The 14,874-nt window shown below is 33.5% G+C and overlaps 1 protein-coding gene across 1 annotated transcript; it reads left to right on the forward strand.

Moving 5' to 3' along the window:
- Positions 1–9,711: 9,711 nt before the first annotated feature.
- Positions 9,712–12,245, forward strand: LOC113858835 (cytochrome c6, chloroplastic). The gene is made up of 6 exons (XM_027491604.1): positions 9,712–9,969; positions 10,076–10,199; positions 10,790–10,887; positions 10,986–11,017; positions 11,384–11,447; positions 11,836–12,245. Exons 1-6 carry the CDS (start codon positions 9,910–9,912, stop codon positions 11,974–11,976), a joined length of 519 nt encoding a protein of 172 aa, XP_027347405.1. The 5' UTR covers positions 9,712–9,909; the 3' UTR covers positions 11,977–12,245.
- Positions 12,246–14,874: the final 2,629 nt, after the last annotated feature.

A 14,874-nucleotide genomic window follows, 5' to 3' on the forward strand; every position in this document is an offset into this window, starting at 1 on the left:
TATGATTTATTTTAAAAATATTAAATTATTAATGTAATACCTAAACATTCACTCTATATCATTTTAATTATTAAAAAACATAAAATATCTAATAATGAGAGAAAAATTAAAAATTTGAGAATATAAAAAAATAAGAAACATATAGATGAAATAAAAGAATAAAAAATTAAAAGAATTTTAAAAATACAAAATGTCATGTGGCATTTGTAACGAAAGATCTTTAATAATACATAGAGAGATTATTTTATATTATTAATTATTTATATAATATTATTAATAACATTAAACATTTTTTAACTATTACAATCATTTCTATTCAATCAATATATATCCTCTTTCATTAATATTGATAACAATCGTTACACCTACTTTTATCTGCCTTCATTGTACCAAAAAAATTGACATATTGCTGTCAGTTTCTTAATGCATTACCCACAATAATTGATTTCCCATTCTTTCTTAGTCTAACTTGGAATTCAGCAAGAGCTTTTCATTTTAATAGCTAAAAATACACTAAGATACATCAATAAACAAGGTTCATTGATTTCTCATAATTAGAATCCAAGTATACCAGGAAAAAAAAACTGTTTGATTAGGAATTATAGCATATAGCTTGTCCCCATCAATTACCAATATCAAGAAATTGCAATGGGTAGAAAATTTGTTGCACTTAAGAACTACTGCATGGATGATGGAAACAAATAAATGATGATCATTGATCTTATGAACGTTGCTGATCACTTCCTTTCAATATGTATTGGGGTCTAATTAATCTTATATACTTAACTGTTTTTTACGATTTCTGGTGCTTTGTTTGAAGCCATATACGTATATCTTGTAGCTAAAACGATAACAAAATAGAACACCATGAATGCATTGTCATCATTGTTTTGTTAGGGTGGGAAGTTCATGTTCATAATTTTAATCATATACACATTAATTTTACTCGCTCTTTGATAAGCATAACTCTGAAGGCATTCTATTAATGAGATAGGTTGCAGTGAGTACAGTTTCTCCCCAATATTGCTTTGGCATATTTGTTGATCTCATGAGTGACCTGGTGACCTCCATAATGATCTTGTTCTTCCTCTCAGCTATTCCATTCTACTGTGGGGTGTTCACCCATGAACTTTGATGAACAATTCCATTATTTTTGAGATAGGTGTTGAGAAATAATTGGAAATATTCGCAACCATTATCAGTTATAAAAACTTTGATGTTTGCTTGGAGCTGAGTCTATGACGTGCAGTGGAAGTTTTCAAATATCTTTCTCACCTCAAATTTCTTTTATAAGGAAGACCCACGTGACTCTTGTGTGGTCATCAATAAATTTGACAAACCATCAAGACCCAGTGATGTTGTTGACCCGTGAAGGCCCCCACACATCGTTATGAATTAAGGAAAATGGTTGAGTTAGCTTATAATACCCTCTTGCGTAGTTATTTTGAGTATGTTTGGACAATTGCAAAACTTCACACTGAAAAATCAAATTATTTTTATTGAATAAAGCAGGGAACATTTTCCTCAAATACACAAAATTTGGGTGAACCTAATCTACAGTGCCAAAACATTGTTAAGTTCTTAGCTCCTAGATGATCTACTACATAAGAGTGAGCCTTAGGTTCTTCATCTTGAATAAGGAAGAGTCCAACACATTTCTTAGCATTGCTAATCGTCTTCCCCGACTCCAAACTTTGAAATTCACACACATTATGTGAAAAAATAGTAACATAATTCAAATCCATTGTCAGTTTACTCATGGACTGTTGAAAAGTCAAGAACGGTGTGTCATTTTCGGTGCCTAACATTCGGTTGAATGTTAACGTTTTCGGTGCCTAATTTTGGTTGAAAAATTAGCAAATTGTGATGCTTTGTTGCCTATAAATACGAAGCTCTTCCATCCATTCTTTGTATCCCATTTCTGAGAGAAAAATAGAGAGCAAATAAGAGAAAGAAAAAGAGAGAAAATAGTTTAGCTTTTGGGTATAATTGGGTTATGGGTTGTGAGTGGTTGTGAGTATTTTAAGTGTTATGTAAACACTGAGTGTATTCCCTTTTTTCAGTAATATATCTGCAGCAGTCCGGAGACGTAGGCATTATTGGCTGAACTCCGTTATCAATTTTGTGTGTGCAAATATTCCACATTTATTTTTCACTTCCACAAATCTGACTTTACAAGAAAATTCGGCGTAATTTTCTCAACAACTGGTATCAGAGCTGGTTCAAAATTCTGCAATTTTTTGTGAAGTACTGTTCACGTGAATAGTAAATAGTGAACAGTGAAAAATTTGTCAGCATTACAAATTTGTTCACAGACGTGTTCTAAACACAGTGGTATACAGAAATTGTCAGAAACAATTCTGAGGAGAAGTCAGATTTGAGTGGGAGTGATGGCCGCAGATGAAGAAAAGGTGAAAATTGAAAAGTTCGATGGTACAGACTTTGGCTTTTAGAAGATGCAGATCGAGGATTATCTGTATCAGAAAAAGCTGTATCAACCTCTCACAGGAACAAAGCCAGAGGGCATGAAAGAGGACGAATAGAATCTTCTCGATAGACAAGCCCTTGGAGTCATCCGATTGACGTTATCCCGTAATGTTGCTTTCAACATTGCAAAAGAAAAGACCACGGCGGATCTTATGAAGGCTCTTTCCGACATGTATGAAAAGCCGTCTGCTTCAAATAAAGTTTATTTGATGAAGGGGTTATTCAACCTTCAGATGACAGAAGGCGCATCAGTAGCGCACCACATAAATGAGCTCAATACAGTTCTAACCCAATTGAGTTCAGTTGAGATTGAATTCGATGATCAGGTACGAGCATTGGCACTTTTGTCCTCTCTACCAGAAAGTTGGAAGACTACTGTCACAGCTGTGAGTAGTTCGACGGGAGACACTAAGTTGAAATTTAATGATGTTCGTGATCTAATTCTCAATGAAGAAATCCAACGAAGAGAGTCAGGAGAATCATCAACCTCTTCAGTATTGCATACAGAGTCAAGAGGAAGAAATTTAATCAGAGGAAATGGACGTGGTAAATTAAAGGACAGGAGGTCCAAATCCAGTAGTCATCATAGTTCCCACAAATCGAAGGCAATCGAGTGTTGGAATTGTGGGAAGTCCGGGCACTACAAGAATCAGTGCAAGAATGCACGAAAGAATCAGGACGCGAAAGACGAGGCAAATGTTGCTTCCACCTCTGGAGGAGATGATGCGTTGATATGTTCTTTAGAGAGCAAGGAAGAGTCTTGGGTGTTAGACTCTAGAGCATCTTTTCATGCCACTTCGCAGAGAGAATTCTTCAAGAAATATGTTCTCAGAAACCTTGGTAAAGTTTACCTTGGTAACAACCAATCATGTGAGATTGTGGGTAAAGGTGTAGTGAAGGTTAAGTTGAACGGGTCTGTATGCAAATTGAAAAATGTCAAACATATTCTCGACCTGACAAAGAACTTAATCTCAGTAAGCCAGTTGGCCAGTGAAGGCTACACAACAGTCTTCCACGGTGATAGCTGGAAGATTTCAAAGGGTGCAATGGTAATTGCTCGTGGCAAAAAGAGTGGTACTCTTTATAAGACAGCAGGAGCATGTCATCTGATTGCAGTTGCAGCAAATGAAAATCTCAATCTATGGCACCAGAGACTAGGCCATATGAGTGAGAAAGGGATGAAAATCATGCACTCAAACGTTAAGCTACCAGGTCTTCAGTCAGTAGAAATTGACATGTGTGAAGACTGTATACTTGGAAAATAAAAATGAGTCAGCTTTCAGACAAGTGGAAGAACCCCAAAGAAGGAAAGACTTAAGCTTGTTCACTCTGATGTTTGGGGTCCAACATCTGTTCCATCCATTAGTGGGAAGCAATACTTTGTGACTTTTATCGATGATCACTCCAGAAAAGTGTGGGTATACTTTCTGAAATATAAGTCTGAAGTATTTGAGGCTTTCAAGATGTGGAAAGCCATGGTTGAAAATGAAACAGGATTGAAGATTAAAAAGATTAGAACCGATAATGGTGGTGAATATGAAGACACCAGGTTCAAGAAGTTCTGCTATGAGCACGGGATCAGAATGGAGAGGACCGTGCCAGGTACGCCTCAACACAATGGTATAGCTGAGCGTATGAATCGAACGTTGACTGAAAGAGCCAGAAGCTTGCGTGTGCAGTCAGGCTTACCAAAGCAGTTCTAGGCAGAAGCAGTCAACACAGCAGCTTACTTGATCAACCGAGGTCCATCGGTACCATTGGAGCACAAAATACCAGAAGAGGTATGGAGTGGAAAAGAGGTAAAACTCTCACATCTTAGAGTTTTTGGCTGTGTAGCATATGTGCACATTAATGATCAAGGCAGGAGTAAGCTTGATCCCAAATCAAAGAAGTGCACTTTCATCGGTTATGGTGAAGATGAGTTTGGCTACCGCCTATGGGATGATGAAAACAGAAAGATGATCCGCAGCAGAGATGTAATCTTCAATGAAAGAGTGATGTACAAGGACAAGCATAGCACAAGCGCCAACAATGTAGAACAGATTGAGCCAGTGTATGCAGAAGTAGATGATGTCCCAGAAAATCCTGTAGTTGAGAATCCTCAGTCAGAAGAATCAATTGAAGAGAACAGTAAGCAGCAGTCTGACACATCAGAGGCTCCTATTTCAACTCCTGTATTGAGAAGGTCTTCTCGACCTCATGTGCCTAACAGGAGATACATGGACTACATGTTGTTAACTGATGGAGGAGAGCCTGAAGATTATGAAGAAGCATGTCAAACTATAGATGCCAACAAGTGGAAGCTTGCTATGAAAGACGAGATGAAGTCTTTGATCTCTAATAAGACATGGGAACTAGCTGAGTTACCTATGGGAAAGAAGGCACTTCACAACAAATGGGTGTATCGGGTGAAGGAGGATCATGATGGCTCCAAGAAATACAAAGCCCGACTAGTTGTCAAAGGATTTTAGCAAAAAGAAGGAGTTGACTAAACTGAAATCTTTGCTCCAGTTGTAAAGCTCAATACTATCAGGTCTGTCTTAAGTATTGTGGCTAGTGAAGAGCTCTATCTTGAGCAATTGGACGTGAAGACTGCATTTCTTCATGGAGACTTAGATGAGGAAATCTACATGCATCAACCTGAAGGTTTCTCAGAAGAAGGGAAAAAGAATATGGTATGTAGATTAAAGAAGAGCTTGTATGGCCTGAAACAAGCCCCAAGACAGTGGTATAGGAAGTTTGAAAGCTTCATGCACAAGGAAGACTTCCAGAAATGCAATGCTGACCACTATTGTTTCTTCAAAAGGTATAACTCCAGTTATATCATTTTGCTACTTTATGTTGATGATATGTTAGTAGCAGGTTCAGATATGAACGAGATTAGAGATCTAAAGATGCAGCTGTCAAAAGAATTTGACATGAAGGACTTAGGTCCAGCAAAGAAGATTCTTGGAATGCAAATCACGAGAGATAAGCAAAGAGGAATTTTGCAGTTATCTTAGGAGGAGTATATCAATCGTGTTTTACAAAGATTCAACATGGGCAAGGCCAAACCAGTTAGCACACCTTTGGCCAGTCACTTTCGCCTATCCAAGGATCAATCCCCTCAGACGGAGGAAGAAAGAAACTTCATGGCTAAGATTCCATATGCTTCAACCATTGGAAGTTTGATGTACGCAATGGTGTGTACTAGGCCAGACATTGGCCATGCAGTGAGAGTTGTAAGCAGGTTTATGGAAAATCCAGGAAATGCTCATTGGGAAACAGTCAAGTGGATTTTGAGGTATCTACGAGGCACAACAAAGAAGTGTTTGTACTTTGGAAAAGGAGAATTAAAAGTACAAGGCTATGTAGATGCAGACTTCGGAGGTGAAGTCGATCACCGAAGAAGTACCACCGGTTACATTTTTACTGTTGGTACTACAGCTGTCAGTTGGATGTCGCGGATACAGAAGATTGTTGCTTTATCCACTACAGAAGCTGAGTATGTAGCAGTAACAGAAGCCAGTAAAGAGTTGATATGGCTTCAAGGTTTGTTAACAGAGCTGGAATTCATCCAAGAAATGAGTGTTTTGCACAGTGACAGTCAGAGTGCAATACATCTGGCAAAGAATTCAGCGTTTCACTCTAGAACAAAGCACATTGATATATGTTATCACTTCATCAGATCTCTGCTTGAGGATAAGGTGCTGACATTAAAAAAGATTGTAGGAAGCAAGAACCCAGCAGACATGCTAACAAAGGTGGTGACCATTGACAAACTGAAGTTGTGTTCAACTTCAGTTGGCCTGCTAGAATAACAGATCATGAAAAGACTGCTGCATTGATTGAGGTGTGAAGACAGATTGAAATCAGTCTTCAAGTGAGAGATTGTTGAAAAGTCAAGAACCCAGCAGACATGCTAACAAAGGTGGTGACCATTGACAAACTGAAGTTGTGTTCAACTTCAATTGGCCTGCTAGAATAACAGATCATGAAAAGACTGCTGCATTGATTGAGGTGTGAAGACATATTGAAATCAGTCTTCAAGTGAGAGATTGTTGAAAAGTCAAGAACGGTGTGCCATTTTCGGTGCCTAACATTCGGTTGAATGTTAACGTTTTCGGTGCCTAACTTTGGTTGAAAAATTAACAAATTGTGATGCTTTGTTGCCTATAAATACGAAGTTCTTCCATCCATTCTTTGCCCATTTCTGAGAGAAAAATAGAGAGCAAATAAGAGAAAGAAAAAGAGAGAAAATAGTTTAGCTTTTGGGTATAATTGGGTTATGAGTTGTGAGTGGTTGTGAGTATTTTAAGTGTTATGTAAACACTGAGTATATTCTCTTTTTCAGTAATATATCTGTAGCAGTTCGGAAATGTAGGCACTATTGGCTAAACTCCGTTATCAATTTTGTGTGTGCAAATATTCCACATTTATTTTTCACTTCCACAAATCTGACGTTACAAGAAAATTTGACGTAATTTTCTCAACATAAACAACAAATTGCAGTTGAGTTTGGGAACATATAGTACTGAATTTAGTATAATATCTTTTAAAATCTAAACTGAACCTTTACCCATGACTTTTGAGAGAGTTCCATCAGCTATGCGGACAGTTGAATGGGTCATATATGGTGTATAATTACTCAAAGCTTCTAAGTCTTCGGTCATATGATTAGAAGCTCCTGAGTCTATATTCCATGATTTGATTTTTGTTTTGTACCAACATTTAGAGCAATAAGGACATTACCTTTTTCAGCAATGGAGGTTGTACCTGTGTTTTTTTCATTGTCTTATATGGCTTGCTAGAGAAGTTTCTGTATCAATTCCATTTGATCCTTACTGAAGGGACTAACCTCAAGATGGCCATGTTACCATAAACTTCTTTGCCTCTAGAATTCTTCACATTAGTTGGCTTCCCATGGATTGCCCAACAAGTCTCCTTTGTGTCTCCAGACTTCTTACAGTGCTCACACTAAAGTCAATTTTTCTTCTGGGTAGGTCAAGGCTGGTTACTTACTGTCATTGCAAAGTTTTCACCATAAGTTATTGTGTTAGGAGTTTCTTCCCTCTTGGCCTCAGAGAACACTTTTCTAAACTTGGTAGTGGTTTGGTTCCAAGAATTATTTCTTAGACTTATCAAGTTCTTGGTTGAGTCCAGAGAGAAATTTGTAAATTTTATCTTTCTGGTCAATTTGTTATACCTTTATTATCTTCAGTGCACTTCCACACCACCAGTTTCTTATATGCACTAGCTATTGCCAATATTGATTTAAAGAATTAAGATACTCAGTAATAGTGGACTCACCTTGTCAGAGGATCTCGAGTAAGCTTTTGATTTCAAAAATCGTCAAGGTGTTATCCATGTTAGAGTATGTCTCCTTTACAACGTCCCATATTTCCTTTATTTTATCATAGTACATGAAATTCTCTCCCATCTCGTTTGTCATGGTGTTGAGTAGCCATGACATTACGAGGCTGTTCTTAAACTGTCATTTTTGTAGTTTGAAGTCGCTTGATTTAGGCTGTTTGATGTCACTGGTAATATACCTTCCTTTCTTTTTACTTAGAGGAAAAGTCTCACTACTCAGTATCCACTAGGGGTAATTTTGGCCATTTAATTTGTTGGGAAGAACAACTCCTTCAATTAAAGCTCCAGATTTCAACTTGGTCACAACTTTTGTTTTGTCGCCCTCCTTGACTCACTCTACACATATGGCATCGAGATGGTTTAGATCGGACTTTGTACCATGTAAAAATAAGTGATTTCTATTTTACAAGATGTATTTATAGAAAAGAATATCAAATCAGATTCCTAATCTAGGCCTTTAATTTTGTAATTATAACCAATCTTAAACAAGATTAATAGCTGCAGATTTTGATTTATTTTTCTCTTAATATATCAACAATAGTAATATAAGTTTAAAATATTTTTAATTAAAAATAAAAATTTTAAATCATTATAAGTCATCATAATAATAATTATTTTTAATCTTTGAAAGATTTATTTAGTATTCTAAATGATAAAGTTAGTATTAGGTAAATGTTTAAGAGGAAAAAGAAATACTTTGGTCTTTTTTAAAATAAAAGCTTTAATAAGTTTTTGATTCTTATAAAAGTTGCTATACTTAACATTAATCCTTGAAATTTTCTTTTAAGATTTAATTTTTAACAAGTTAAATGAGTACAAAATTATTTTTTGTTATTAGCTTAGGATGAATTGACTAATAAAATTTTAATCTAACATTAGCATGTGTCAAGTACTCAATCAAAACTCAATATTAAAAAATCATTAGTCGGTTAAATACTTAAACAAATATTAATCCCATGACCTTAAATTAACTTTGTATTCATTAATTTTATTAGAAATTAAATTTTAACAAAATAATTTAAAAACTAATTCTAAATAAAACAATTTTTATAGAAAATAAAAATAATTTTTTATTTAAAATGTTTATATAATTTGTGTTCAGTAGGATAAATGTTCATGACAGTACTAAATTAAAATTTTATTTAGACAATAAAACACTTAATTGATGAAAATCAGTGACAGAGACTATTTTTTTACCCGCTATATTAATAAAAAAATAAATTATAAATAAAATATTTTTTAGTGACTAATTTTAAACATAACAACTTTTATTGAATTATTTGTTATATTTAAACCAAAATTATAATAAATATTTTTAATAAAAAAATTACTACTTCTTAAATTCAATTTATTAATGTTAACAAAAATTGTTAAATAAATTGTAACAATTTTAAAATAAATATATAATAATTTTAATATATCAATTTTGATATTACAAATAAGAGTCTATTATTTGGGAAGTGAGTGAAGGTATTCATTTACATTATAATTTAAGATTAAAATTGACCAAAAATTATGTGTAATTACATTCTCTTTTGCTGTAGTAATTTCTTTTTATCTACATCTTTGTTAATTTTATTTTAAATTTTAGAGATTAAACTTGTTAATTAACTTTTTTATTATTATCTTATATAAAATATTACTAAACTAGTTAGTCCTAAAATCGACAAGTTTTTAACTACTTACTAACATTTAAAAATAAAATACACCAGCAATTCACCGGCATAAATCTGTTTCAAGATAATATATAGAGAGATTTAGATCCTTACAAGTTATAAAAATCCTTAATATTTATTTACTATTAATTTAAAGTTAACTAAGTTTATAAAATACTTTAATTTAAATAAATTATAAATAAAGTTTTATTTTCTTATTTTGCATATCCCGCTATCTAGACGCTAAATTGTGTGTACACATCATATGTGCACGCTGGAGAAAGAGAGGAAACTGTGGGAGTGAATTGGAGTTTAGAGAAAGCATCCACTCCTCCACTCGTATGTTAAATATATCCACAATCCTGTTTCTGTTCATTTGTGCATAAAGCCTTAAAATCAAACACAAGAAACAAAAATGAAGCTTGCTTCCTTGATTTCTGGTTGCACTGATTACGCTCTCTTCCTCTCCAATAAGGTACAAGTCTTGTCTCTCTCACTTTTCTTGCGTGCTTATGAATTATAACTCTCACAACACTTGAAAAACAAGAGAGATTGATATGAACGCTTGACATTGTTTAAAGGATAACGTGAAAAGGGTAGAGAATCCCATTCCTAGAAAAGAGAAAGAAGTGAAGTTTTACAAGAACTTGGCTCCTCCTCTTGTGGCCACGTTTCTAGTCTTATCTCCAATTTGCAGCACACCAGGTGAGTTGTCATTTTTTAAAATACTAAAATGCCCCTTCTTTTGATTCATTACTGCCAACATGCCACTCACTCTTGTAAAATGGGTTCATGAATGATAATATGATGCTAAGACAAATACATGTAACGTAATTCTGACTAGACAACATGCCACTCACTCTTTGTTCCCTATATTCAAGCCCACAGCCAATATGTTAATGAACCATTCATTCACTCTTCAATATTCTCTGCTATCACCTCAAATAAATCCTAGTTGAAGAGAGGAAATTCAGGGTTGATAAATGGTTAACATGTACTCAAGGGCTGAATAATAGACAAGATCTCTATATTAAGGATAATGATAACAGAAATGACATAGAGCCATAGACGAACAATTTATGACATCTAAGGCTTGCTAGTGTCAATATTTGTGTGTGTCAATTGAGTCAAATCTGCTTTAGCTTCTTTCACTTACCTTATCTCAAATCCAACAGAAGAAAGTTTGCTATTGTGACAAAAGAACTAGCACTTCTGGACTTGTCAGCTATTCTAAACATAACCTTTGCACAAAGTAAACAAGGGGTTAATGTTAATTAGCTTCTTCTACTCTACAGTTTCAAGTGCTCAAACCATTGATATTCAGAAAGGAGCCACATTGTTTCGTCAAGCTTGTATTGGATGTCACGATGCAGGAGGAAACATAATACAACCAGTGAGCATCCCCTTATGCATGACATCGCTTTATGTCATTGCTAACTCAAATTAATTTATTCTTTGTTCCATATTCTTTTCTATTATTTTTTCTTACAGGGGTCAACTTTATTTACAAAGGATTTACAGAGGTAACTGGCAAAAACCTAATTACTACCCTCATGCTGTGATATGACAATATGATGGAGATAGAAAGCACTGAAATATTTGAAGTATACACTTCAAAACTAAGTTCAAACAAAATTTCAGGGCTTGTTTCTTTCAGACTTTGTGAAGACAATCTATCAACTCTTTCATTGGCAAAAAATTGCTCTGGTCTAAATTGTATGCATCAATCAATATTTCCTACTTGTAAATTGCTTGCTTACCAAGTTCTTTAGAGGATCACAAATGTCAATTTGAAATTCACAATTCATTGGCCTCTTACCACAGTTGTAGAAAACTTGAGTTTTATTTTTTGTCTATCTCTTTAAGATAATCCAAATGTTGCACAACAGAAATGGAGTTGATACAGAAGAAGCGATCTACCGTGTCACATACTATGGAAAAGGAAGAATGCCAGTAAGTCATCTTCTGTAGACTTAAGTTTAGACGGTTAAGTTTAGATCCAAGTATAATAAATTTTAACCATCAATGTATAATTGTGTATGTAAACATGCGCGCACTTGTGGGGTATGTTCTCATGATGAAAGGATCTACATTTTAACTAAGTTTAAATTTAAATAAAATTAATCTTGATCATTCATATATAAATATATGGTAGTAGTATGGTCAAACTTAAAAGTTCTCTACCCTCTCATAATCTCACTAAATACACACACATATATTGCTAATTTGCTCCACCTGATGCCATGGCCTTCATCATTCATATTTTATGTTTACTGGTTTAAATTTTCGTACAAATATTGAGATTCTACTTGGCCGAAGAATGTCTTATGGTTCCATGCAGGGCTTTGGTAAAGAGTGCATGCCACGGGGTCAGTGCACATTCGGAGCTCGTTTGGAAGATGAAGAGATCAAGATATTGGCAGAGTTTGTCAAGTTACAGGCTGATCAAGGGTGGCCAAGTATAGAAAGTGAAGAAAAATGATTTAGCTATTAGCTTCTGTTCCATCTTTTCACAATAAATAGGTACATAATGATTGGTTTACAGGTTATTTTGATCTTACGCATGTAAGCAGACATATATGGGTCGAAATTTTGGGTTTATTTCAATAAATTTTGATAAGTTTTGAGTTTTGAATTATTATTTCAAATTACCAACAATTAAGGCAAACAAAAGCCCTACCAACTATAGGCATATTTGTTTGTACCATGGTACCCTGATCCTCTAGTACAAGCATATTAATTGTAGATATAATTGTATAATTGATTTAGGCCAATTCAGGACTTACTTTAAACGAACCTAGACTTAATATTTAAAAAACTAGAGGGATAAAGTGTGAGCAATTAAAATTAAGAAGAACAAAATTGTATATTTAAAAAAAAATCAGAGGAACTAAATGTGAGCGATCAAAATTAGGAGTATTAAAATTGCACATAAATTAAATTACTGTGACCAAAAGTACAATTAAACCTTATATATATATATATATATATATATATATATATATATATAAAATCAACATTTTTTAATTCATAAAGATACAATGTAGGTGTTTGTACATATATTTTTATTCCTATTTAATTATCATATTTTGTAAAATATTCCACTTTTCCTCACATGATGGTGTGAAAAAAAAATACATGTGTAAATATATATATATACACCAGCCACGAATTTTTTAGTCAACACCAGCCAAGGTTTTGTGGATTACTGTTCCCCCTTCCCCCATTTTTGGGTCAAAATTTGCCCTTTTCTTGAGTCCAAAATGGAACACCATTCAAGACAGACGGCCATGAAGACCATTTCGATAATCCTATTTGCTAGGCCCAATTGCTAAATCTCCTTTTGTGTCTTGGTTGTAGATGTGGGTGATGCTACCTTTCGGTTGTAATGCAAAACGCATATAAATTAGTCTCCACTCAGTGTATATAAAACTAGATATTCTATGAATAACTGTCTCATATAGTTGGTACACCAACTCAAGCAAACGTTTGACTTGCGCTTGAGAGATAAAAACATGAATGAAAAAGAAAAAGTTACGAGTCAAAATGAGGCAAGCGTGGGGGTTAAAAGGATGATTCACATTAAAAGTGTAGGTAAGATGATGAGATTGAAACAAGTACATGAACAGAGATCCCAAAACATATAGCAAATTGTACAAGGTTCACAAATCACGCCTTAGCTATATATAGCTCCACCTTTTGGGTTCACCTTTCGCCTTTTTTAAGTATAAAATTGATAAATTAAAAGATTCCCATAGCAAGAGAAATGGTCCTCCCAAGTCCCAATAGCTACTAGCCCTATAATCAATATGGGACAAACTAGATCTCTATTCATTTTCCGATGCGTAAATAAACAGAAAAGTCAAAAACCAGACAAATCAAGAGCTATTGGTAGTACATGTCTTATACAGTTTGGTGCCATGTGCCACTTTGTGCGTTATTTCGTGGAAATTCCCTTAAGGCTTTCATCGATTTTAATCTCCCACTTATTTCAGTTCCATAATTATGCTGTCAATTATGCAGTGTGAGTTTGTTTTCTTCTGACAAGCAACAAATGCTTGTATATGAAACCTTTATTTTTATTTAAATTCTTAGTAAACAGAATAGTAGTAATATTAAGGGATTATAAATAATACTTTAATTAATGCACATAATAAACCCTAACACAAGCTAGTTTAATACAATGAGAAGAATAAGAGGAAAAAAAAAATACACACATATATATATATATATATATTTGTCAAGTCTATGAAGTGAGCTCTATAACTTTCTCATTTTTATATAATAAATATAGTTTTAGTCTTCAGAAATATGATTTAATGTGATTTTATTGTTATTTTAAATTTTAATTTTTTGAAATAGTTCTTATCACTATTTAATAATGATGGGGGTATAGATTTAGTTATATTATGTTATATGTTACTTAAGAATAATTTAATTATGTCATATCATAAACAAAAATATACAAATTTCATTAATTTTTAAAAATTTATTGTTCCTATTAAAGAAACACTAGTCTTTTAAGTTTCTGCTCTGAAATGGTCACATTCTTCTGACTGTTGCTGACATGGGGAAGGTACATGCAAAAGGCACTCCGATGCTGAAGTCATAATTCGGTTCTGAGCAATAAATGTTATTTAATAATAAAAAGTCAACTCTTTACCTATACTTCCTACCTTCTTTTTATAAGCATTATTATGAGTTAGTGAGCCTGCAGAGTCAGTCTTGATTTTGACCCTTTATTTAAAGTAGATAATATTTTGATTATTACTCTTAATTAGATTAATTACTTTTAAATCCCGACAAAAGGTATTCAGCAAAACAGGGTCGAATAGGTACTCGATTTTATTTTTCTATATGTAAGACCGAACAGTTTCATATCCAATACATTTATGATAATTAAAAAAATTAAAAAAATAAAATTATGCTAATGGAAATTAAAAATATATATAATCCTGTTAAATATCACCTCACTCTTTTGGTTATATATATATATATCAAAGTCAATGCTCTTTCATTTTCTTTGTAACTCTAGCGTGTAAAAGAATACTATTCCCACTGCACGCTCTTTTGTTTGCCTAGGAAACATCCATATTCAATAATCTCCGTCACTATCTGAGATGCATATTTGGCAAGAGAGTTTATATTTTAGAATATGTTACTAGTGATTTAGATTTTTTTTTTTTTAAAATAACTTTCTAACTATAATTTTAAAAATAACAATCATTAATTTCATACATAATTTATTACATAGAAGGAAGTTATTTTTTTTAATACAATTTTAATAGATTCAATGTCCAAAGATCACTTCTAAATTATCTCTCCTTATGAAAAAATATATTTACTAACGGCCAAAAAAAATTTAGTGTTAAAATTGGTT

This window comes from Abrus precatorius, unplaced genomic scaffold (genome assembly GCF_003935025.1).
Source record: "Abrus precatorius isolate BTA unplaced genomic scaffold, Abrus_2018 Scaffold2, whole genome shotgun sequence".
Classification (NCBI taxonomy): Eukaryota; Viridiplantae; Streptophyta; class Magnoliopsida; order Fabales; family Fabaceae; genus Abrus; species Abrus precatorius.